This window comes from Drosophila elegans, unplaced genomic scaffold, assembly GCF_018152505.1.
Source record: "Drosophila elegans isolate 14027-0461.03 unplaced genomic scaffold, ASM1815250v1 contig_801, whole genome shotgun sequence".
NCBI lineage: Eukaryota > Metazoa > Arthropoda > Insecta > Diptera > Drosophilidae > Drosophila > Drosophila elegans.
The window spans coordinates 656,798-683,982 of NW_024546155.1; the positions used below are offsets into that span (position 1 = coordinate 656,798).

The 27,185-nt window shown below is 37.2% G+C and overlaps 1 protein-coding gene and 1 long non-coding RNA gene across 10 annotated transcripts in view; one reads left to right on the forward strand and one right to left on the reverse strand.

Annotated features, from left to right (window-relative positions):
• Positions 1-27,185, reverse strand: part of LOC108150556 (mitogen-activated protein kinase ERK-A) — a 155,237-nt gene that overhangs the window by 69,688 nt on the left and 58,364 nt on the right. For 4 of the 6 annotated variants that reach the window (XM_041710136.1, XM_041710137.1, XM_041710135.1 and 1 more), the window contains one exon: positions 25,634-25,768. In XM_041710136.1, coding sequence (XP_041566070.1) covers positions 25,634-25,768 — 135 coding nt within the window. Of the gene's footprint in view, positions 1-3,999; positions 4,021-25,549; positions 25,577-25,633; positions 25,769-27,185 lie in introns of those variants that run through there. The other 2 variants (XM_041710139.1, XM_041710138.1) reach the window with 2 other exon arrangements.
• LOC108138441 lies at positions 8,539-10,138 on the forward strand. 4 transcript variants are annotated; one of them, XR_001774110.2, is made up of 4 exons: positions 8,539-8,866; positions 9,101-9,216; positions 9,528-9,688; positions 9,771-10,138. It is a non-coding gene; the product is annotated as an uncharacterized LOC108138441 (long non-coding RNA). The 4 variants fall into 4 exon arrangements; XR_001774111.2 differs by having other exon boundaries at positions 8,541-8,866; positions 9,145-9,216; positions 9,771-10,136; XR_005977847.1 differs by having other exon boundaries at positions 8,541-9,216; positions 9,504-9,688; positions 9,771-10,137.

A 27,185-nucleotide genomic window follows, 5' to 3' on the forward strand; every position in this document is an offset into this window, starting at 1 on the left:
ACAATCTGCTGCTTTGCCCAGCTAGGTCGCCTTTCGAATGCGAGTGAAACAAATAATAGACATGATCCTAGGCCAGTCAGTTGAATTGCAGTTAAAACAACTCCGTTTGGCAGCTATAAATGCCTTTCGAGAACGCTTCTCACACAGTTTTCCTTCAACTGGAGATTTTATATGATATTCTAAGAGTTGACAATGCGTGCTCAAAAGATTATAACAATCTTCCCACTTTGGAAGATTTTCATACACCTGGTCTCGGACGTATGCTTGCTTAGAATCAGAATCGACTTTCTGCAAAATGAGATGAATGATTATTGGACTAAGAGTATTTTTCGAGCGAAGCAGTGCTGAGATCGTATTTAGTTTTGTTTAGTTGTTGTTTAGTTTAGTTTTTGATGCTTGGTTGACTTTTTTCTGGAAGGTCCATATGCATAACATTTTCGGTGTAATTAAAGTGCTACTGAAGTGTGTAAGAATCTCTACTTGGCTATCCAGTTTAAATAACAATAGCCAATTTCTGCAACAGCACCTTTTTATTCCATAAAAACTTAAGGAATTGCAGTGCCGTACATTTCCTGAATTTGTTTTCGTTGGCAGTATTATTAAAGTTCTTATTTATGTGCATTTCCTTTGGAGCTATTTTGAGTTTTTTTTTTTGATGCATTTTGGTTCAAGTCAATGCTTTTGAATGTAAAAAAATGAAATTTTCATTGTCAATTCGAATTAATATGGAATCCGTCCAGGACTAAAATAGTAAAGGTGACAAGTGGGCCGAATAGCTAAGCAATCTATGAGGAGAGCGGATGGGAAAATTGTGCAGGAATTAATGGCGGTGGTCACCTTATTATCCATCAAAGGCCAACAACAGTGGATAAATGATTAGCTGAGGAACAACTTTGAATGCTTATGTCCAAATTGAGTATAATTTTGGGTTGCTTATGGTATATACGGAAAAAAGTAATTGCACGTTCTCTTCTTCTTTCTTTAAGGTTTGTTACTTCTTGTAGTTTTTTTTTTTTTTTATTTATAGCTGGCTGTACAAATGTGAGTTAAAAACAAATGAACGAATAAAAGCTGGTTACAACGACAATGCCTTTTATGCCGTCAGTTGGTTAAAGCCCAATTCTCTGATCGACGAAAACCGTTCGCCGAATATGGGAGAGAGCTAAAGGCAAATTACCGGCAAACACTTTTCGAAAGTACCTTTTTGCACGTCGGTACTCAGATCGACGGAAAAATAATAGAAATGTGTAAAGCGTGCCAGACGTCTGGGATGAAGTCTGGATAAATGCTTGTCAGGCCTTGGCGAAAAGAAAAAAAATTTTAATCTTTGGTAATATTGGATTTGAGCGGGCAAGCGAAATAGAGGGAAAAACGACAAAAACACGATAAAGCCGCGTATCTGCCACCATTCCAATACCAAATTTAACTTTGGCGACGTTTATATTCAAAATCTTCAATTGACAGTATGACCGAAGCACACGAATTCGGGTGAATCTGAAAACTTCGGTCTCACTAGCAAGAATAAACTTTGATTCTAACAATTTTCTAAAATAATTTTTTGCCTGAAGATACTGGCTGAAAATAAAGCATGCCAGAATCTCCAAGATTACCCCATTTAGAAGACTGTGGAGATCCGATTCGCAAGGGTGATTTTCGTAAAACATGTAAAACGAATTTCTCTCATAAAAAACAGACTGCAATGAAGTGTTGAATATCCTCGATTTCTCCTGTGATAGGCTGCTGAAGTATGGTATGCTATTAAAATGCAATGTCACGTTTCTTTCTTGAAAGATATGTTTTATAATTTCTCCTCTATGTTGGTCGTGGAAGTAATTTTTTTCAATTAAATTGTGCTGAAGATTTTAAAAACCTCCTAGACGCGCCTTTTTCTATTCTCCTCTTACGTGCATCATCGAGATCAAGAGGGCAGTTGCATTTGGTTGCAATATCCGTCCATCTAAAGAACGGAAATTCGTTCCTTTCACAAAGAGACTTCGCGAATCTACTTTTTGGCATACTGGCAATTCCAGGGCTTCGAGTTATGTGTGAAAAAGTAGGTTATTTTTATTTTTTAATATTTGTTTAGGGTACCTCCTAATCAACTCTACCAATGGTGAAAACACAATCATGTGTTTGGTAACCATTTCGTTAGTAAAACGAAAAAAAAAATTTTGGACGCGACGTTAAAAAATAACAAATGTAAAGCTTAAAATGGGCATTAAATACATTAATATTTAAGTTATTTACATTTATATTTTAAAACCTTTGGCTTAAATTTAGAAACCTTATATTTTGTTTGATCCAAAAGCATCCACAGAAACCATAACAAACGAAAATTTAACAAAATGTTGCTGAGACAAATAGTTAGTGTTGCTTGAGTTTCAAAGTCGAATATCTTAGTGGAACAGTAAGAAACTTGAGTGTTTCCTTAACATATTTAAAAAAAAATTGTTCTCAACGTTTAGTTTTTGATGCTTGGTAGACTTTTTCCTGGAAATGCCCATATCCATATGTCGGATCTTTAGTTTTGTTTTCGTGGTATTACGCTATTAAAATAAGAATTAACATGAAATGCTGAATTACTTGGAAATTCACTTTTACTTAGAATTTGTTATGAATGCCACTCGTTGCTTTTTATTCGCATTCCTTTCTTTATATGAGTTTCTGTGTGTAAGTGTTGCGTTGAGCCTAACGGATTTCTGTTATGTGCAGTCTCGGTGTGACCTGGTACGAGTAAAAGAGATGGCCATATGGTATTTGGCAAAGTATGTGAACAAGACGATGTTGACCAATTTGGGCTGTATAAAAGGGAGTTCTGATTGATAGATCAGACAGTCTCGATCGAGGTGCGGTTACGAAAGGTTGCGAAATGTCACAGCCGAAAAAGCACACCGCTCGCAACGCCGCAGAATTCATTGAGGAACTCGATGTTCCGACACATACATATCAACAATATTTGCACCCTTCTTATCTGAAATTACGTCCTTAGATTTACGAATCGTGGTTTTAGTGGTCTTTTATTTGTGGGTTCTGATGTGGCTTCTTTGTAACGGTAATGTGGTTTTCGTTCACCAGCTTCTTTCGGTTTTTGTATACACTTCCTCCGCTGACCCGTCCACGGGCAGCTGTTCTCACTGCTAGTATCCACTCGTTTCATCGTAGGCCACAAAAGTTTCAAAGAGTAGAAAAGGCACGGTACTCCATTATAAACATTTGGTTTTTTTATTTTTGTTCGCTAAAAACGATATCGTAGTATATGGCTATTTTAAATGAGGTACCATATATGTTCTCCAGGACATTTTGTGCTAATTCTAATTAATTAATTCCACTAAAATCATTTACCTTCTATAACCAAGCGATCGTTTGTGACAGTGACTTTAATGTTTCGTGGCTTCCAAGAATGTTTCGGCGGAGGTTAAGCATCACGCGTTTTTTTATATTGTTTTGATGTTCAGATCCTGTTCGATTGAGACACGGGTTCCTTTCAGGTTTTTGTGTGTGCTTAAGGATGGTCTGCACTGCGCTTACTGTGTTTAGTTCAACAGCCATTTTTCCGTCGGCTTCGTCTTTACCGAGTCTATCTCCATACGGTCCCTTATCAGTAAGTTCCTCTTCATCAGGTCAGAGACAGCAGTAAATGGATTTTTGAACTCTCCAGCATTGATTTCAGGTCTTTAAGTACCAGGATGCCTGTGTTTATTGGTGTGTGAGTATTTTGCGGGGGAGTGTGTGATCGACCCCGTTTTGAGACGCTAACAGGTATTGCAGTGAATGTCCCGGCCTGGGACTGTGGCTTAGATTGAGCTATTGTTTGGCTTGGCTTTCGATAAGCAAGAGCTTTGAATCCGACTTACTGTGATTGCTTCTCAGCTGTTGTGTTTCGTCAATAGTTTTGTTTGCGCTTAATCATTGCCGGTCCTGTTTTGGTTTGCCTTCTTTTCCGTCGCTTTCCACCAAAAAAAAAAGATCCGTTTGAGAGGAAAGCCGCGCTTTGAGGTCAGCCAAACCAAGTGATTATATCTAGATTCGGAGGATATTAACCAGATAAACTTATATTAGGAACAGGTTCTACCGTATCAAAGATTATCAAAAAATATGTGGTCCTGGCCACATTTTCAAAAAATAAACTTGCGCTTTGTGGGCATGACAAGAATGTACATGTTAGGACCTGAACGTTCATATGGACAGACAGACGGACAGACAGACATACAGACAGACAGACAGACAGACAGACAGAAAGACAGACAGACGGACATGGCTAGATCGTCTCGCCTAGCGATGCTGATCAAGAATATATATACTTCATGGGGTCGGAGATGTCCCCTTCACTGCGTTGCAAGCTTCTGACTGAAATTATAATACTCTGCAGGGTTTACAAATTATAACTTTGCTGTTATATATATTTTTTTTTAGTTCTTCAACATATAGTAATAGTTAAATAGTTCAGAATTACGGTTTAAATTTCATTAAAATCGGACGACTTTATCATTTAGCTCCCATGGAAACAATAAAACACAAATAAATCATAATTTTAAAGTATATAAACTTCGGCTTGCCGAAGTTTGCTTTCTTTCTTATTAATAATTATCTAAGGGCTCGAGCCTGCGCTTCCTGCTAAAGCCGGATGCGGCTAACTGCTCACGCATAAGGCGCGAGAGAAGTTGTATATGCATACATCGGTTGCCAATCCGGTCAGGCCATATTCTGACACATATCCGTTAATCACTTGGCCGGGAGCAATGTATTATAGCCGTAAACTCTAATCTATCTACTATATCCATATAGTATAATAATACGAGTCGTTGAGACCAGGTGCAGTATTCTACCTCTTCAATAATTTCTAGTGTAGTCATTTTAAAGTATAAATTAGTATGATTTTAGGTTTTCTTTATTTCTAATACATTTTCTTTGTATGTATAGATAATAATACATAAACTTTTTGTTATTACTGTTAATAATAATCTTGTTTTTTTTATAAAATTCAGATCTGTTCTTGCATGGCTAAGACATCTCTTTTTAATAAATTTGTTGTGAAATTTAAATATTTTAAAAAATGAATTTCGATATAAAATTATAGCGATTATTATTAAAAGTATACGAATTAATAGTATAGTAGTGTCCTTATCAACTTTCTATGATTCTACTTAATTTATAACATTTGCTGTAGAACCGACAGTTTTTTTATATATAAAACCCCTGTTGGAAACATTTTCCAATTCTTGTCTTACTTATTCTATTATTCCTCAGTCATAAATAAAATAATATATTTTTTTAATTTTTGCTTGAAAATTTTTTTTTTAACTTTGGGGGAAATCTAACAAAAATTTTGATTTACAGTTTTCCTGTCTATCGTTTCGCAAAGCTTTACGGGCTAAACTTCTATTATGAAGGGAGGGTTCCGCTAAATTTTACATATTTTTCTTATATATATATATGGACTGTTTCACACAGAGGAGGTGGTGTGTTTTTATACGGAAGGCAATTTATGAGAGCTACTCTTTTCTTGATCTTATGGTCGGCACCTCTACATCTACCCATCACTCCACTCTACTTACTTAGACTTTTTATACCCTTTATTTGTAGATTAAAAGGGTGTATTATATTCGTTGAAAATTATGTACCAGGTAGGAGGAAGCGTTTCCGACTACATAAAGTACACATATTCTTGATCAACAGCCGAGTCGGCCTAGCCATGTCTGTTTGTGCGTCTGTATGAACGTCGAGATCTCGGCATACCGATTCCAGTAGTTCCCAGGCAGAGCCAGTTTATTGCAAAACGGAGCCACTCCCACTCTAAGACCTACAAATCGTGAATTATGTACTGTCACTCTGAGACATGTGAGGCCGTAGGTGGACTCTGTGTGTGTGTCTAACAATATACACAAAAATGTTTAAAATCGAGTTAATATTTTAGATGATATATTTTTATGAAGTCCCCTGACATTACACGGCCGTTGCTCTGCCGGTAATCGCTGCAATAGAAAGACATTATGAAACAACTGTTAGGGGAAGTGGGGGCGCAGCACGCTCTTAGCTTATAGTGTTGTCTATGCAGTTCGGCAGATGGCGCCAACTAAACTTCAATTGTTTTGTAGGGGTAATAATTAGTTTGAAGTTTGTTGGCTGAGTATGCGGTATCTAATTGTCGGGAAATTCGACTATAGCGTTCTCTCTTGTTTTCTTTTTAATTGTGTAATCCCTGTGCGTTATTATTGTAATTTCATACTCTTGCGCATGCTTTGCCAGTGCTTCTAGTCGTTGATCTTGTAACATTTGATTTTTTAAATGTTACTTTTCTATTTTGTAATTTTCCTTTTTCAATTCTTTTTGTCTTATTATTAATTTGACAGTTCAGAATTACTCTTTTAATTTTATTGAAATCGGAAAACGTATAATATATAGCTGCCATAGGAACCAACGAATAATTAAGCTGCAAATCACCTTAGCTTCAATGTTTTTAAACATATACGCAAGTAAATCATAAATTTAATGTTTTCAAGAATATTTAGTTTTTGCAATAGCTGCAAGGGTATATAAACTTCAGCTTGCCGAAATTTGCTTCCTTTCTTGTTTTTTATTTATTTTTTCGATTGTTCCTATGGGAGCTATATGCTATAGTCGTCCGATTTTGATGAAATTCAAACCGTAACTCTGAAATATTTAACCATTTTTATATGTCGAAGAATTAAAAAAAATATTAAAAAACAGAAAAGTTATAATTTTTTTTATTTATTTTTCCGATTGTTCCCATGGAAGCTATATGATATAGTCGTCCGATTTTGATGAAATTTAAATCATAATTCTAAAATATTGACCAATTACTATATGTCGAAGAACTACAAAAAATAAAAAAAAAAACAGCAAAGTTATAATTTTTTTAAATTTATTTTTTCGATTGTTCCTATGGGAGCTATAAGCTATAGTCGTTCGATCCGGCTGCAATAGAAAGAAAACTTTTGGGAAAGTTTCATGCAGATTGCTTTAAAACTGAGAGACTAGTTTGCGTAGAAACCGACGGACAGACGGACAGACAAACGGACATGGCTAGACCGACTTGGATAGTCTTCGAGTAACGGGTATAAACATTATTTAATATGACACAGAATAATGGATAACAAAGCGATAGCAAACAGTCGTCCGCACAAACATGCAAAACTATTAAAAAGCATTTCTTTTGTATTTTTAAAAACCGGTTCATCACTTACAAATTTTTGGAAATAGAGGTAAACAAGGGCACCGAAACAATCTCCACGATGCGTGCAATTGCGTGTTTTATATAATTTATATTATCGCGCCTCCGTTTGTTGCCTTGGAATCCAGTCATTGCAGCGAATTATTTTTTATCAGATAATTGATTATAGTGATATATAATGATTTAGAAACTACACTGGAAAGCTCTGGAAAACATTGATCTCGTTCTCACCGAAGTGAGTGTGCGACGAACGGCGAATAGGCATAATTGGAATGCACTGAAAAGTCTCAATCAGGCAATGTCGTTCTCTATGGTTTCGATGCAATGCATAATTAAACTGACTATTTTTGATGCTGATAATAAGAGGACAATATAAGTTTACAGCGACCTAAATAAACAAAGCGGCTAGTTTAGAAGATGTATTTGTTTGTCCCACCAAATTTATATTATATCTGATCACCCGATTGACCAGAAAAATGGCCATAAAATTGGGATCGGCCTATCGGCCTATTTTTAATAATGACAATGCATATATAGTTGCTCTGGGTTCCTTTTGCTGCCTTTGGCTTGGCAGTCTATTAGGCATTTTTAACTCTGCCGGGGACACGCCGAGCAATGCCTCTGATATATTAAATATATATATACACTGGTAAAAAAATGGAATAGTAAAAATAAATATGCGCATATTGAATTGTAAAATGCGTATTTCATATTTAAAGTAAATATAAAAATATTAAAATTAAATACAAAACGTATTAAATTCCATAATTTAATATAAAAATATTTAAATCAATGCGGTAAATATTGAGTTTAAATTTTGGGCAATTTGTTTTAAATTTTATCATATTAAAATTGAAAATTTTCAGACTGAAAAAAAACATAGTCAAATTAAGAATGTGTCATATTTAATTATAGTACGAAAACTGAAAATTATTTTGAGTTTTTAATGATTTTTACAATAAACAAAACATTATTACAGTTGATATTGTCAATTAAATTTCAATAGCTCAATCTTAGCGAAATATATTTAATAAATATGGTACTTAATATTTTTAAATTTAAATCTAATATTATTTGTATTAATATCTATGTTTAAAGTATTATATTGAAATTGCTCAATATTTAAATTTAATATTATTCGTTATACATAACAAATTAAATTTAAATATTGTTTTTGTTACTTTAAATATTATTCCTATTTAATTTAAAGTTGTAGTCGAGGCCCGCATTTTATATTTAAAAATAAATACAAAAATTATATTTTAATTTTTTGTTTTGTTCCATTAATTTAGACGAAACTCTTAAATTTATTACGTTCGTAACTAAATTAAAATAATGTTAAATAAATGGAACAAAAGTCATAATTATACATACATACATACATATGTGTATAACAAATTCTAAATGCGCATTTTTAGCGGTCTTTTTTCTCCGTTATTCGCTGTTTCTTTGAAACGGATTCACACACACATATGTACATATGTGTGACCAGATCACTTCTCTTCGTATTCAGCATTGCACGGCGCGTGCCATCATTTCTAAGTCGCAGTTGTTGTGTCGTGTAGTGAAAATTAAAGTTTAATTGCTGATGCCGCGATCTCATCAGAAACACAAATCAAAGATAGTGAAGTGCTAAAATAATTAATCTGGATCGCGATTCTTACACGTTATTGGGTGAATAATTCTGCAATAAATTTGTTTTAGGCTTTATACCCACGCTTGATATATATATGTATGTACATGTGTTGGTATGCATGTACATATATATGTATGTGCAGCGTTCGTTTACCGCTTAATTGGCGTTAGATTTAGTTTGGAAGCCACTAGAAACGGTTAACGGACTCTGCACATACATGCATATATTTGTATGTAAGTGTGTGAGAATATTTAAAAACAAATATCTTCTAGAGTTATTCACATACATATTAACTGTGTATTTTACCGCGATCTAGTTTAACATAATTAACCCTCAAGATAAAGATCACGCCAAGATTAATTTTAAGCTTCGGAAGCATAACTATTTGGTAAGTACCGATCTAACAATAAAAATATAAATGTGGTAATGTTATGTACATACATACGCACGCTGTGTAAACATGTTTCTACATATGCATGTATGTATGTGCAGCGTTTTAGTTACCGCCCAAAAAAATTAACAAAAAAAAAGCGAATACTTGATTTGATTTTTTAAAATATTACAAAGTAATATTAATATTTTAAAAAATAAAATCAATCAAATGGATAATAATAACAATAAATTAGCATAAAACAATCCCTGGTGATACCGTAATATGACTTGGAAAAACCCAAGTTAAGAAAAAAAATCTAATTTCAGATACAAATCGATTTTAATTTAATGTTCCCTGGAAAGGAAAGGCGCATTAGCTTCAAAATGGGAAGCGTTTAAGAAGGAAATACAACAGTACTATGCGTATAATATCCACAACGTGAACAGAAGGAAGCTGTTTATGAATTCCAAGAATTCAGAGACTATTGGTAAATTACATTATGAAATATATTGTTTTATTTTTTAATTAAAATTCTTATTTTTGTCTTTCTTTTATTTCTTTTTCATCAGACTTTATTTTGACTAACCTGCTCCCCTCAATTTTACCGCCCAATACATGGTACTCTTCAAAAGCATCAAAAACCAGAACTCCCTGGAAAGTCTAGTCCTTCAAGTGAACTCCATTGCCGACTATCGCCAAAGGATTGCAGAATCTGTCGGTAAAAACTATTCGAATTTAAAAACAGTTCAACCGTGTATGTTTGTAAAAAGCCACAAAGCAAATACGTTCTTTGATAAACTATATAGGCCGTACTGTATATAAATTTTGCTTAAATAAAATGATTACAAAAAAAAAATGTACAATGTTTTTCTTATGTTAATAAACGGTTTTGAATAATTTAAATGAATATACCCTGCATTTGATTTAAATATAATAAATATTTATATTTAAAACGCTAAATAATACATGTTATATAATTCATATTTAAACTAAATACTTTAATATTTAAATTCAGTGAAATTGTTATTAAAATTAAATATGAATTGCACTGTATTTAAGTTTGGAATATTTAATTTATAGATGTTAACATTAAATACGATTATAAATCAAATTAAATATTTTAATATTTAAAACAAAGATGCACCGTATTTAACTTAAATTTATTTCATATTAATTTAAATACGGTTTATACTTAAATTAAATATTTTAATATTTAAAACAAACATGTTTCATTATTGCTTCAAATACGATTTCTAGTTAAATTAAATGTTTTAATATTTAAAACAAATACGCATCGTGTTTAATTTAACTATGAATTATGTTTAACTTAAATATGGACCAAATTTAAATTAAATATTAAAAATATTGAAAATTACTCTGTAAGTATTTAAATTAAATTCGAAAATCAAATTAATATGGTGCATATTTAAAGTAAATATAAACGGATTTGGATGAAAATCAAAGCGAAAAATATTTAAATTGAATACAAAATATTTAAATTTACTACTTTTTTTTTACCAGTGTATAAGAGGTTCTTCCTTTTAGGTCATAATTTCGTAACATTTTGCCTTTTTTTTTCCAAAATTTTGACAATTGATTTTTTAATGTTTACATCGTAAAATTATGCAAACAGTTCTTACTTAGCAGCAATTAAATAGACTTTTTGACTTGGTGTGCTCGTTGCAGGAATACACAATACTTTTTGTGCCAGCTTTGATAGTAAAACCATTGCAGCTGCCTTTATCCTTCCAAAAAGTTAATACGTCATGGCATGACCCTCGGCTTGCCGAAGTTTGCTCCCTTTCTTGATTTTTATACCCTTGCAGAGGGTATTATAATTTCAGTCAGAAGTTTGCAACGCAGTGAAGGAGACGTTTCCGACCCTATAAAGTATATATATTCTTGATCAGCATCACTAGTAGAGTCGATCTAGCCATGTCCGTCTGTCCGTCCGTCTGTCCGTCTGTCCGTCCGTCTGTCCGTCCGTTTATATGCAAACTAGTCTCTCAGTTTTAAAGCTATCTGCATGAAACTTTCCCAAAAGTTGTCTTTCTATTGCAGGTAGTATATAAGTCGGAACGAGCCGGATCGGACGACTATATCATATAGCTCCCATAGGAACAATCGGAAAAATAATTGAAAAATTATAATTTTGCTGTTTTTTTAATTTTTTTGTTAAGTTCTTCGACATATAGCAATGGTTAAATATTTCAGAATTATGGTTTAAATTTCATCAAAATCGGACGACTATAGCATATAGCTCCCATAGGAACAATCGGAAAAATAATTGAAAAAAAATTATAACTTTGCTGTTTTTTAATATTTTGTTTTGTTCTTCGATATAAAGCAATGGTTAAATATTTCAGAATTATGGTTAAAATTTCATCAAAATCGGACGACTATAGCATATAGCTCCCATAGGAACAATCGGAAAAATAATTGAAAAAAAATTGTAACTTTGCTGTTTTTTAATTTTTTGTTTAGTTCTTCGACATATAGCAATGGTTAAATATTTCAGAATTATGGTTAAAATTTCATCAAAATCGGACGACTATATCATATAGCTCCCATACAAATAATAAAAATATATAAAAGAACAATCAAATAATTAAGCTGCAAATCGTCATAGCTTCAATGTTTTTAAACATATACGCAAGTAAATCATAATTTTAATGTTTTCAAAAATATTTAATTCTTGCGATAGCTGCAAGGGTATATGAACTTCGGCTTGCCGAAGTTTGCTTTCTTTCTTGTTTTCATTTATTTTTCCGATTGTTCTTTTGGGAGCTATATGCTATAGTCGTCCGATTCGGCTTGTAATATAAAGACTACTTTTGGCAAAGTTTTATGCAGATAGCTTTAAAACTGAGAGACTAGTTTGCGTAGAAAAAGAAAGAAAGAATTTATATAATATCTAAAAGGGTAACGAACCCGGATATATTCACACAAGCCGGAAACAAACCAGCATTCGACTGTTTGGGTCTTCCAAGATGACCCAAATCTAACAAAAGTTGTTCGCTCGCGAAGCACATCGAAGCAAATGGTCGCCTGTTTTTTTTTTTTGGTTGGTATTAATGGGCATGTGTTTACAGTGGAATTTGAGAAACGTAAAGCAGTTAATTATGGTTGCTCTACAACAAAGGCATTTTTGAACGACTCAAACTTTGAATTGATGGGCCATCCGGCGTAAGTCCTTACTTGGCTCCCAATGACACATTGTTGTTTCGTAACATCAAGAAAAAATTACGCGGTCAACGTTTTTCGACGCCAGAAGAAGCGGTTGATGCTTTCAAAATGCATGTTTTGAAGGGGTCTCATTTGGAAAAAATTCTACGAATTTGGTTAGATCGAATGAAGAAGTGTTTTAATCATAAAGGAAAATATTTTGAAAAACTATAAAACCATTTTCAGACGCCTAACTTGGGTTTTTCATTGGCAAGATACTTAAATAAATCTTTCGACGCCAGTGGCGACGAAAACTGGTCGATTTTTAAAGAAAAATTGGAAATTGGTCCTAAAATCCTTTAAACTTTGTTAAACACCTTGACATAAAAAAATGATTCTTTTACGACTTTTTGTTAAAACCCGCTAGTTAACCTTTACCTGCTAGATTAAAGGCAAACAGTTTCTAAACGTTTACAGTTTTGGGTAAAGGTACAGATAGTGCTATATATCTTAAAAAAGATTTTTTAAAGGCTCTTAGCTTACTCCTGGCAATTGGACGGTTCCATTCTGTTTGTGGGGTTGAAGCTTTTAGATTGGGTAAATTTCATATTTTTTCAGGCACCAGCTCCACCTTGAACGTTGGCTGGGGAATTTTATTTCTATTTATTTTGTTCAGAGGCATTTCGACATCAAAACTTTTTTCGTAAAGTCCAGCTATTATCTTATTGATAGGGACTGTTGGTTCGATTCTGTTCATAACCACTTTGCCACTTATAAATTGGTAGGTGTAGTAATATTATAATTTCGATGTCGAGGTATTTGGCCATAATCTTATTCGTTGTTCACTTGTTTTTTTGTTTCATTTATGTTACCCTTTCTTATAAACGTGACATAGAATTTGTTGAACTCCAATTTGATCAGTTATTTTTGTAACCAATTCGGCACAGTTAGCAATTCCGACATAAATAAGCGGCGGGCTTAGGTGTCTGGGCAGTATCTGGCACAGTAATTATAGCAGTTTTGTTTACTTGGGATGTATAAAGTTTCCTCTTTAATTTTGGGCTTAATTCTCCATTGCTCGCTCGCTTGCACTATTCCATTTTCCGTTGTTTTAATTCCGCTCGTATAGAGAAGTAAGTGTTGTTTCTGGTTGATACGAGCCGACGCACTATGGAGCAAACGACTATTTTTTGTGGCATTAATTAATAACTGAAAAACAAATAAATTTTCTCGGGTTTTGTTTTTTTAAATTAAGTCTATGATACGAAAGCAAGGTTTAAAAAAATGGGCTGAGCTACGCCCTTTTTTAAGGTTTTTTTTTTGCTAAATACTAAAATAAATACTTTTTTTTGTATTTAGAAGATTATATTAAAAAAATACAAGTTTAAAAAAAAAAATGGGCGTGGACTTACATTATTATTAGGATTTCACAGTTTATTTTCTATTGGGAGAAGTTATTTTCAAAGTAAACGCAGTAACGCAGTAATTGTATTGACAAAAGTTTTAAGAAATCTATAATTTCGTTTTAATTAATTCGGGACATAAAGCTAACATTTTCAAAATATAGGCAAGGTCTGGCTGAGCGCGCTTTCGAGCAGCTGCAGTTGCAGCTTGAATTAGTAATCTAACACTGCCCGCCTGCAGCGTTGCTAGATCTGTCGCTTCGTTTCTGTACTTCTATATTTTTTCGATAGAAAGGACAATATAGGCCGTTCAACGGCTCTAAATGTTTTATTTATTCTAACATTTCAATGCGAGCTCTATTTAAAAATAAAAAATCACTAACAGCTTTTAGTTTTTTTGGGCTTGTAACTTACACAAGATTACAAAACACTTCTATCAATATCTACAATTCTCGTTTAAAAACACATATTACAAACCGCTATTGTTGGGCTGCATGCCAAAAAATTGCACTTGAATTGGTTTCTTGAACTCTTTTTATACCCTTGCAAAGGGTATTATAATTTCAGTCACAAGTTTGCAACGCAATAAAGGAGACATCTCCGACCCTATAAAGTATATATATTCTTGATCAGCATCACTAGCCGAGTCGATCTAGCCATGTCCGTCTGTCCGTCCATTGGAACTATCGAATAATAAAGCTACAAATCATCATAGCTTCAATGTTTTTCAACATATACGCAAGTAAATCATAATTTTAATGTTTTCAAAAGTATTTAATTCTTGCAATAGCTGCAAGGGTATATGAACTTTGGCTTGCCGAAGTTTGCTTTCTTTCTTGTTTTGTAATAAATTTGGAAGAAAAGTTTACGAATAAACAGCACTCGCTTCCAGTTGCACCAGCAGCTGACTTTTACAGCTGGAAGCTTAACAATAATGTGCTCTGTTAAAATGTTGTATTTGCAACATATTAGTGTTGTTCCTATCCATCGCGACTTAAAAAACAAAATATTTAACGACTTTTAAAAAATTGGTTTTGGCCAAAAAATGTGGTCTGTAGCCCCATAGTGCGATGTTTGTACGTTTGTCTTGCGATTTGTTTACTAATTTTTTCGGTGAAAAACTATAAAAATTACCAACAAAAACACAAAAGCAATATGTTCGTGTCGGTTCGGCCAAAAACTTAAATTCACCAAAATTTCGTGGCTGGAAATTTTCTGCCGTTCCTTGGTTGTTGCACAAAACATTTCTTCCGCCGCTGCAAATTTAATTGCTTAATTTGCTGCTGCCGCCAAATGGATGTAAAAAAGGAAGTTGCAATTATCAAGTCCGTGGTTGGTTAGGTAGAGAGTGCTAAAAGTTGAAAGTTAATCTGTGGCGTTTTGTAAATTATGTTTTGGCCCATTTTTCAACTTTTTGCATTCGTGTAAAAATCGGTAGTCAGCATTCTAACCAAGAAATAAAGAATTGCATGTACTAACAACCAAAATTCTGCAATAAACATAATATAATATAAGTGCGAACTTAATTACCCCAATTTTCGTCGTAGTGAGCACCAAATTAGGTATAAATAAAACAGCTGGAAAAAAGTGCAAATTGTGGAAAGTGTAGTTCTCAAAAATTAGCGGCAATAATTTTCGCCACAGCTTGTCTAAACATTTTCTTGCGCTTTTCAGAAATTTCCCGCGCTTTTCAGAATTTTTCAACGCTTTTGAGAATTTTCCCGCGCTTTTCCAATTTTCCCGCGCTTTTTATAATTTTTGCGCGCCTTTCGGCATCAGGCTTATATATTCGTTGCCCTTAGTTATCGGTCAGTGCATCATTCTCCGTTAGCATTTGCATAGGAAGAGCCGGTAGCCGCGTACACATACACACGCTGCCGCTATTTTGAGTTATCTTTGGTCGTTTTCGTTGTGGATCGCTGCAGCAGTGCAATTTTCGGTCTGCCTAAACGTTTGTTCGTTTTTTCGGTACGCTTGAGCTTGAGCGTTAGCTTCCCTACAGTGCGTGTGTGCGGCATATACTGTCGCAGGGTTTATATAAAAAATATAAAAACCCTATTTAGATATTTTTCGCTGTAATTCTCTCGGCACTACATACTCGTTGATTTTTTATTATATTATTTAACAAATTAATAATTTAATAAAAATAAATATTTAACACCTCTTCGATACCAACAAAATAAATATAAATAAACGCAATGGCAACTAAGGATATCGAAGAACTTAAACACCAACGAGATGTTTGCATAAAAAGTATTAACCGAACTTATCGCCATTTAAAAGAAGCTAAATTACCAGTAAATCCGGTCGAGCTTGAGTGTCGATTAGAGATTCTAAATGCGCACATTGAAAATGCTTCACCATTGCAAAACCAAATAGAAGTGAAATTTACAAAAGATGTATACCGCGAAGAGTTGGAAGAGAGGGCCGTAATGACAAAGTCATTGCTGATTTCGATTTTAAATAAGTGCAAACAAAATAATATCGAGAAATCCCCTCCGCCAGCAAGTCGCCCGCCTCAATGCCGCCTGCCAAGCGTTGCTCTCCCAACTTTTTGCGGAAAACACTCCGAATTTAAAAATTGTACAAGCCCTTTCGAAACTTACGTTGACAAAAATGACACCTAACACAATATTGAAAAATTCAATTACTTATTTTCGTGTTAAGCTGGAGACGCTTTAGGAACAGTTAGGGCCTTTCAAGTCACTGCGGAAAATTATCCCAAAGTCCTTGCTGGCCAGAAGCGGGTGTACGATAATGATTGTTTTATTTTTTTTGACAACATATCGACACTTTTAAATTTGCAAAAAATTTCCCAGCCTTCAGCTACAGCCTTGAGAACCTTCATCGACACGGTCACAGCCTTGTATGGCTCCTTGCTTTCTATTGGGGATGATAGACGCATAACTAATGCTATTTTAATACATCTGGTAATGAGCAAGGTCGATGCAGGAATTAAAAGAAAATGGGAAGAACAGTTAGATTATACTTCGCTTTCACTTTGGAGCGAATGTGAGGCTCAGATTGGGAAATGCGCTTCCATCGCAGCCGTAACAGTTCAGCAAAGATTCGATTTCGCTAAAAGAGCACCCTTATGCATTAACTGCTTAAGAAAGGGTCACACTGTCAAAAAATGCAAATCGAACAGATGTAGAGTGTTCAATTTCTCACATCACACTTTGCTACACATATGTTTCCCAAACACAAATATCGCGTTGCCACCCCCTTCACAGCCAACGCTCATGCAGGAGTTTCCATCCACTTCGCAAGTTTTGCATGCGAATGCATCGGATCGAGTCATTTTGCAACAAAGTGGCGAGTTTGTATACACACGATTGTGAAGTCGCGAGTAGGGAACAGCCAGTTGTCGTCCGATTTTTGGATTATGAAAAATAGTTTTGGTTATCCTCCGGATCAAGCGGTGAACGCCAGCGGGTGGAGGGTGCCTGAAAATATTCAGTTGGCAGATCCATTCTTTCTCAAGCCCCAAAAAATATATATGTTTATCGGCGCTGATACGTTCTTTGAACTTTTATCGATTGGCCAGATAAAGCAGGGCCCTGAATTCCCCATCCTACAAAAGACAGTTCTCGGCTGGATAGTGTCAGGCAGATGTGCCTCTGAAAATAATAAAAACGCGGAAAAATGGTACATCGCAGCTGCCAGGAGGAAGCGTTGGAGTCAATTGACACAACCCTGCAGAAATTTTGGTCTGTGGAGGACTTGCCGCCCAAGGCTAAAGTCCATACTCCTGAGCAACAACTCAAAGATTGTCGTCCGGTAGATTTTCAGTTCGCTTGCCATTCATCTGAGCCAAATACTCTTGGTTCGTCAGATTTTTGTCGCTAGAAAGGAAATTGTCAAAGGACCCATCGCTAAAGAAGATGTATCTTGAATTCATGGCGGAATATGTTTCAATGGGCCACATGTCCTCCACCAATGACAAAATTCCGAATACTCCGCACTATTTCATTCCGCACCAATGCGTTCTACGGCCACAAAGTACTTAAACTAAGTTGAGAGTAGTTTTCGAAGCATCGAGCCGTACTTCCTCGCAGGTAGCGAGGTAGGTCCAACTATCCAAGAGGAGCTGTACTCGACTCTGCTTCGGTTTAGATTGCATAAGTTTGCCCTTGCTGCCGACGTTAAAAAAACGTATCGCCAAGTGATGGTGGACGAAGCTGACCCAAACTTTCAGTTCATAGTATGGAGACGAGATCCTTCTGAGTCCCTGAAAATCTTTAAGTTAAACACCGTTACATATGGAACTTCGCCAGCACCCTTTTTGGCGATTCGGTGTTTAATGGCGCAAGCAACTTATCCAAAGGCCGCAAAGGTTATTCAGAATGATTTTTATGTTGACGATTTGTTGACTGGCGCCGGATGCGTTGAGGACCTGCAAAGCCTTCGAGACGAAGTTTCCGCATCTGATAGCGCTGTAATGCCACTTATGGCAGACTCAGACGTAACCAAGGCCCTTGGCGTGGTTTGGTTACCGGTTAAAATTACTTTCAATTTCGGTTGGATGACTCTTTCCTGGATCATCGCGCGACAAAGCGAAATATTTTGTCGATGACTGCTCGACTTTTCGACCCACTTGGTCTCTTGTGTCCTTTGGTCCCAAAAGGAAAAGATGTTGTTGCAGGAACTGTGGCATCGAAAATTAGATTGGGACGAGTCGCTACCGATGCAGTTGCTTACATCGTGGGAGACGTTTAATGCGACGCTTCTGCAGCTGCCTAAAATTAAGGTATGGCGATTCGTCAACACAGATCCACAAGTCCCGATTCATGCGGGCCTATGGAGCGTGCATCTACGTTCGGACTCAAACTGCTGAAGGTTTGAAAGTGTCTTTATTGACCGCCAAATCGAAAGTAGCTCCCCTCAAGACGAAAACTTTGCCTCGCCTTGTGTGCAACTCACCTTTTAGCAGATCTCTATAATCGTGTCAGGCCATTGCTAAATTCTCCCATTGAGAATGTTTTCCTGTGGACAGACTCCGAGATCACTTTACACTGGATCAAAACCCATCCCTCGTCGTTGTCGGTTTTTGTTTCGAACAGGGTTGCAGAAATTCAGGACTGGTCGGAGAAAGCAATTTGGAGACACGTTCACACGAAAGTCAACCCAGCAGACTTAGTGTCCCAATGATGTGTCGTAGAGGAGCTTACAACGTCCATTTGGTTCGGTGGGCCCTCGTTCTTGCTAGACTCAGAAAATAATTGGCCTGAAAATAAACATTTCGAACTGCCGGCTGATGTAATGTCGATGGTGCTGCGCAAATCGGCAATAGCTCTAGTAGTCAGCCCAAAGCCAAATTATGTGCTTCAGAAAATAGAGTCCTTTTCGTCGCACCTGAAGCTTCTGAGAGTTTTCGTGTGGGTTTTTCGTTTTATTCAAAGGTGCAGAAAGGTGTCGAAGCCCTTTGAAAAGTATTTCGCCAAGAGAACTGGATTTCGCTTTTGAGAAAGTTGTCGAGGCTATCCAATTTCACGAATTCAGGGACGACATAAGTAAAATACGGAAAAATAAACCGGTAGCAACGAATATTTAAAAGTAAAACGCTTTTTTTCAGGAAAATAAATTAGATTGGTGTTCCTCGACATTGCTTACGAGTTGGGGGTCGGTTATTGAATGCTCCTATCCCGTACGAAGCCAAATTCCCGTTGTTGCTGTCTAAAAGCTTAAAGTTCGTCAGATCCTATGTGTCATACCTGCACGTTACGAACTGTCACGCTGGCCCACGAGCTATCGTAAGTCGTTTGCGCGAGAAAATATGACTAGTTAATGCTCAAGAAGTCTGCCGACGAACAGTTCGGTTGTGCATGCGCTGCTTTCTCTGCAAGTCGCAATTCTTGTCGCAAATTATGGGAAACTTGCCAGCAGATAGACTTCGAGCTCTCCGCCCGTTCAACATATGTGGCGTTGATTTTTGTGGTCCCTTCAGCACAACGTTTCGTATCCGTGGTAAGCCACCGTACAAGTCGAACGTGGCCTTGTTCGTCTGTTTTGCGTCCAAAGCGGTCCAATTAGAATTAGAGTGTTGCGTTCTTGTTGGCATTTCAAAGGTTCGTGAGTCGTCGCCGGATTCCGGAGAAGGTGTGGTGCGACAACGCCACCAACTTCGTCGGCGCAGATCGCCACATGAGAGAGTTCCGAGCCCGTCTGGAGGAGCAGGGGGGCGGTATCGAAACATTCGCATCAAACCGCCCAGAGCACCGCACTTCGGCGGACTATGGGAGGCAGGTGTGAAGTCTGCAAAGCACCTGTTCCTTCGGACGGTAGGCCAAGACCTCTTGACCGCGGAGGAGCTCGGAACTCTGCTCACCAGCGTGGAGGCCGTGCTCAACTCCAGGCCCCTCGGCGCTCTAAGCAGCGACCCGAACGACGGCGGAGCCCTGACCCCCGGGCATCTGCTCATCGGCGGCCCTCTTCTGGCCCCACCATCAGCGGCGCTCCCGGACCAGATCAGCCTGACCGGCTTGCGACGATGGCGAGGTGTCTCGTTTCTCAGGCACAGGTTTTGGCAGCGATGGTCCCGGGAGTACATCTCCAGCCTCCAGCAGCGGTCCAAGTGGCACCAAGGGGAGCCCAACATCGTCGTGGGAGCGCTCGTCGTCTTCGCAGAAGACAACCTTCCGCCAGGAGTGGAGGATAGGACGAGTGGTAGCAGTGTACGCCGTCGCCGATAGCAAGGTTCGCATGGCGGACGTCAGGACGCAGGAGGGGGAGTATCGGCAAGCAATCCACCGACTGGCCCTGTTGCCCGTTCCGGGCTGAAGGACGTCGTCCCTTCAAATTGCGCATTTGGAGCTTGTATTTGAAATCACTAGTTGTAGGGCGAGAGCGGGAGCCAATAAAGCTTTCGTCCGTTCGCTCTTGCGAATTCGCCCCGTCTCTCGCGACCGTTCCCCGCAAACCTTTCCAAGCCAGTGGCGACAATTACTGGGAGATGAAGCAGAATTGGGAGTATAAGTCCGCAGTAGAAGTTTCGATGACGGTATTTTTTGTTGGTCTATTTATATTTCTATTTTTTTCTGTTCAGTCAAAAGTCTCCTCTGAACATAAGCGGGAAGTGCAGTTTTTCAGACAGCTGATTATACGCCTCTGGCCTTGTGTTTGTGGGGGACGTAACAACATACAGGAAAGTACTGCTAAGCTAGCTATATGTCGATTTTCCGATGAATTTTTCTATTGTTATCGATAGCTATATAATTTCGATTTCGGTTTGAAATATACGGTGCAAGCACCTTGTGTACGTTTTGCGGAAGTAGGCGCTTAATATTGTAGATAAGACCTTCTAGCCATACTCTGACATACGCCTGGGAGACGTCAAGGAAAATAACTGAACAGTACTCCCTGTGTTCAAAAACAGTTTGAGTTTTTGAGGTTATTCCCTTGACTTGTTCAATTGTACCATTTCTCTATATACAAATTGATGATCCGGGATGATGCTGCGTTCTGTCATATGTGGCATAATACGTTAAAGAATAAGTTTTTCTAAGAGCTTGGAGAGGCATGAGAGAAGGCTTATCGTTCTGTAGATTTTTATTTTTTCCTAGTTTCGGAATCATAATTAACCCAATTTAGTTATGGCATTAAAAAGTTGTCCAATGTAATCTATTGCGCAAGTTGGGAGTTGTATTATCATTTTGGGTTTAATTTTGTTATGCGCATGTGGTGTGCTCGATTTTATGTAGTGCTGGTATTGTGAACGTGCCTGCAGCTCCATTTCGTTTAAACGTATTTTGCGTTGTAAAACTTTGGCTTTTTCTGCATCGCTGTTAGCCCAATAGCCATCTTGGTCTTGCCACGGTGTCTCAGCTGAAATCGGTGTGCTTATTTTGGGATGAGCTTTCCAGAGCGTGAATTTGGTTTTCGTAGGTGATTCTACCATGCTTTTCACTAAGTCCAAATTGATGATCCGGGATCCATTTTGACTGTGATTTTGTCCAGCCCAGGAGATTTATTTGGCTTCAGATGATCCTTGATGACCTTGGAGATTTTAGTTTTTGGAATGGGGTTTGGTTTATTACTGGTACTGTGCACGTGTCTGCAGCTCCAATGTTTAAAAACGTTGTAAATGTGTTTTGGGAATACGATGGCTTTTTCTGCATCGCTGTAAGTTTATATTGGGATGAGCTTTCTCAAGAGTGGGAAGTTTCTTTGGCCTGCTATTTTTCTTGCATCAGTATTCTCGAAAGCTTGCGTGCAGCAGCTACTGGTTTTTTCTCTGGCAGCTGGCAGCCCAGTGCTGTTCATGATTGGTTCTAGGTTGACATGGGACTGATATACTTTTTGTATTCTAGCCAATTCGTTATATTCGTTGTTAAGAGCTAATGGTTTCTGGACAACTGAGGGTACTTAAAAGGGTGAGTGGTCAGTTGGTAATTCAGATAGACTTTCGGCACGTATGAGATTACCGTGAATTCTTCTGTGTTGACTAAGTCATTTCGGGTCAGCTAGTCAGTAAGTAGGTCTTCCTAGCGAGACAAAGTCAAGTATATTGCTTTGTTAAATAATCGCGCTGTATGTAGTTGCGCTGTAGTTGTCTGTCTTTCGGTTTTAAAGACGATATCCCTAGTGAGTGTGCTTCGCCTTATAGTCACCTGCTGATAGGAACCGACCTCCTAATGAATAAAAGAAGTGCATAAATTGGCTTTCGTTAACAGCAAATCGCGGAGGGCAGTGAGATCATACCTCAGTTTAAGTTTGTGCTTATTGTTGAAGCCTGCAAGTAGGTTGTTTCGTAGATTGTGCTACATACGTTTTTTTTACCAATATACCAGTACCACCGTGGGGTGATTCGTGGGATTGCTATTAGTGTAAATTACTGTAAATTCGGAGTATTCTGAGATAACCTTAATGTCTATTTCCATCTGGTAGAAAAACTGCGACAGCTCTAGCTTGTGCAGGGAAGAACCGTTTGACTTTTATAAGAAAGTTCTTAGAGAGGACATTATTTATTAAATGTTTGCATGCCTAAACAGGCATTTTTTATCTCAGCGAGACGAATGGGAACATATAAAAAAAATTATTTATTTAGTCGAATGCGTTGAATAAAATTTAATTTGAAAAGGTGTAATATTTTTCCAACCCAAGCTCAATAACTCCACTTAAAAATATTTTTAGTATGTCACTTTCACCGCCCTTTCTCCTCAACCAAAAATTTTCTAAAAGTCTTGGTATGCAATTTTTATTCATTTAGCGATGGTGTTTTACGTCACGAACGCACCATCACAGCAGTTTTTCAATTCTGCGGGTATATAATAGTAGTCTCCTATGCACACGCTCTCGTCACTACAAGTACTGTCGTGATATATACTCTTGATCAGGATCAATAGCCGAGTCGAACAAGCCATGTCCGTCTGTCTGTCCATCGTTCTGCCCGTCCGTCTATCCGTCTGTCTGTCCGTCTGTCTGTCTGTCTGTCTGTCTGACCGTCTGTCTGTCCGTTTGTTTGTCCGTCTGCCTACAGATTATAGTAGTTCCTAGGCAGCGCAAAACGGAGCCACACCCAATCTAAGGCCCACAAATCTTGAAACGCTAAACACATCTGGCACGTCACTCTGAGACTCTGTGTGTGTGTTTTGGTCATATCTATCGGTAGACGCAAAAATTATTAAAATCGAGCTTATATTTTTGAAGTTAAGGTTTATTAAGTCCTCTGCTCTGTTTGAAGTTTGTTGGCTGAGTTATTTAATAGTCGGGAAACTCGACTATAGCGTTCTCTTTTGTTTTTATTCTGGAATTGCAAAAGTTTTTTGAAGGGGTTTTATGGCAAGCACAAAATAAATTTACCGGCGCAATGTCGTGAATGTTCCGTCTACAAGATAAAGTGATACAACTATTTTTGATTTTCGAGCGTGTGTTTTCTAAGAATTAATTAATACTGTCAGAACTTCAGATTTAGAAATTTGTTTAAACTTTGTTGAGTTCTAGCATACATTTTCGAAAACCTATCCTGATAACATGTATTTGGAAGTTGAAGAGAGATCTATTTGTAGTGAAATAAGCTATCGATGACCGTTAAAAAGCTGAATCGATTAAACAGAACTGGAAAAAATGGCATGAAAACAGATAAAAAACGGTATTTACAATTTTGGACTCCCTGCACCCGAAAATCAAGGTTTGATCTCTAGAGAACTTCATCAATTCAAATTTTTAAGCCTGTGTAATTGAGTTTACCAGCTCGTTCTTTATTGTTTCACGTAAGTAAATGCGAAGCGGTTTGGGCTAGTTTAGTCTCTACTTCGTCGGTATTGTCCAGCAGTGCGAACTTATTTTTCGAAAAGAGGGTTTTTGGTATTGACCAATTTAAAAACAATTTTTTTTTTTACTTGCGGGCTAAGCTTTTCCTTTACATTATGCCGGTTTGGTGCATTTTTGGTTGCGGGCTAAGCTTTTTCTTTACATTATGCCGGTGTGGTGCATTTTGTGATGACGGTACCAATATGCGTTTAGGCCGAGATTTGTAGGTCGGCTACAGTGTGAAACCGACGCTGTTGCCAAGCTTGTTGTAGTTGTTTTTGTGAGGGCGGAACTCACCGTTCAAACAGTGCGGTTAATAATGATCCAGATGACGTGTTTATGCTTACGTGTTTATTGCTTTGGCAATTTCTTTCCGACTAATTGGCGACTGAGAATGCCAAGGGGTTTTCCGCAAGATGATGGCGCGGGGGTGACCGATTCGTGGTATTCTTCGGTACTTTTTGCAGAGTAGAAAAATAAACGTTTCGTCGATCGGTTGTGGAGTCTACGCTCGGCTTCTGAGATTCTGGGTTTGGCGAACACAATTTAATGCACTTTTCGATCTATTTGTCGGATATGACGGGGCGAATAGGGAACAAGGGAGTTTTAACATTTTGTTAATTGTTTCTATGGGAGCTAAATGATATAATCGTCCGAGTATAATTAAATTAAAACCATATTTTTTAAGTATAAAACTATTTCTATATCTTAAGGTGTAAGGTTGTCAAAAAGGTCTACGGTATTTTCATTGACTTTTCAATTATTAATAAAATTGGTTACAATCATGCGAGTTAAGCCATATCATTGCTAACTTCATAATGAGCTGCTAACTTATAGGAGCTCGCTTTCCTATTGGCAAAAAATTCGAAGAAAACTCGCTTCGACCACGACCGTTTGCGCTTCACGTTGTTGTAAGTGACCCACTTTTCATCGCCAGTCACCATCCGCTTCAGAAACGCGTCGATTTGCTTGCAGTTCAAAAGCTTATTTGTGAGTCCAAGCAATTGTCGCAATTTTCGACGGCAGACCTTCCGGAGCGTGGCGCATCTTCGACAGCCATCGTTGTGCAGTGGAAATGAAAACTGTATCGGTAGTAGTACTGTAAAATATTTCGGATTTTCTCTGTATTTTGCTCCATATTTGCAACACTATAACTAACGAACGACTGAATCAAACAACAAACAAAAGACTATGTATAACTACGCGCTTGCAACGACACCTATCAAAATACCGTAACTTTTTTGACACCCTTATATGTTATAAAATGAATTAAAAACAGCGAAGTAATAGTATTCTTTCGTATTTATTTCCACTTGGGCTAATATGATATAGTGGTCCGATTCGGCTCGTTCCATCTTGTGTACTACTTGCGATAGAATGAATAGTTTTGGAACAAGTTTCATTTAGATAGCTTTAAAACTGAGAGACTAGTTTGCGTAAAAACGTTCAGATGGTCAGACGGATAGGCGGAGGGGCGGAGGTTTCACTCCGGACTGACATGGCTAGATACCTAGTGATGCTGATCAGGAATTTATATAAATTTATTATAATACCCTCTGCAAAAGTATAAAAGAAGAAAAAACAACCAGAGTGAAAAAAATGGATATACATACTTTTAAATCGCAAGTCTTGTTCAACAGAAGATTGCTTGGCTTTAAGTCCCGATGCAAGACGTTCGCCGAGTGTATGTACTTTAGTCCGCGCAATATCTGGTACAAGAAGTAACAGATGTGATCATTACTTAGCCTCTGAAAAATAACAAAAAATGAAGTTGTTAAAATTATTTACCTCCATTTCAATAAATTTAACTAACCAAAACAAGAATGTTAAAAAAATGTATGTTATTTATTGCTTTTCCTTTTTTCAACGAAAGTTACCAGATCTACGGAAACCCTTTCAAAGAGCTTTCGATATTCGGACAAAATGGCAACGTTGTAAAGTACGCGATAGTTCCGAAGAGTTGATAGCCCGGATCACTTCACTTTCTCTCTTCATTCTCTTTTTTCGGTGGGCAAACGTCGTCATTCCGGCAGCACCACGTTAAGATTCGTTACAATATATATATATATATATATATATATATTTTGCAGTAGACAAAAATACCAATATGGAGCGTTTTAACTTATTTTAAACTGGGCTTTTGATTTTCATTCGTTGATTCACCATCTGAACGATTTTTAAGTCAGCATATGTCATCATGTACTCGAGCAGACAAGCAGAGCGGTCTTGTTTTAATCGCTCTGCCAAAATCAGCAAAAAGGCCAGTCAAAATAAAAAAAAAAAAAAATTATATAAATAATTAGTTACGCAAAAAAACCCTTATAGGCACTCATAGGCACATAATTAAAAAAAATGTGCTTGATTGTGCATAATATAAATATATATAAAATTAAAACTAGAATTGACCAAGATGTCAACGTGGAAAAATCAATTGAATGTGCCAACATACAATAAAATACAAGCGGCATCCGTGCGCCACGTCATTTCCGACAAAACGATCGAAAAACCCAGAAGTCTCAGAAGCCGAATGTAGGCTCTCAACCGATCGAAGAAACGCATATTTCTCTTTCTACTCTCCGAAAAGCACCGAAGAGTACGATTAATCGGTATATCCCGCACCCCTTAGCTTGCTGAACACCCCTTGGCACTCTCAGTCGCCAATTACTCCGCAAGAAATCGCCAAAAACAATGCAAGTTAGCATGACCACGTCAGCTGGGTCATCATCAACCAGCACTGTTACAACGGTGAGTTCCGCCCTCACAACAACAAGCTCGGCAATAGTTTCGGATTCACATTGCCGACTTTAGCATGTTGGCTAAAAAGATGCTACTATTTTGCATAAGTCCTTTGTGCAGTGTGGGAAACATTTTAAGTGATAATATTTGAATGATCAAGTGGCCTGCACTTACAGATTACCAGTGCTAACAACTGTTCCCTTGCATGGTTCAGGTAACAGATCGTAAATTATGACTCTAGAAAGATTGACAAAGTGATATGCACAGAGCTCATAAAATCTTCTAATCGGGATTATTATCTTATTTATAATATCCCACGGAGTGCATTTATTATCCCTAATTTGGGAAAACATACTTGAGTGCGATAAGGGAGATCAGAACTACCCTGATATCACTTATAGTCAAAGACAGTCTATGACCGCTCGCGAT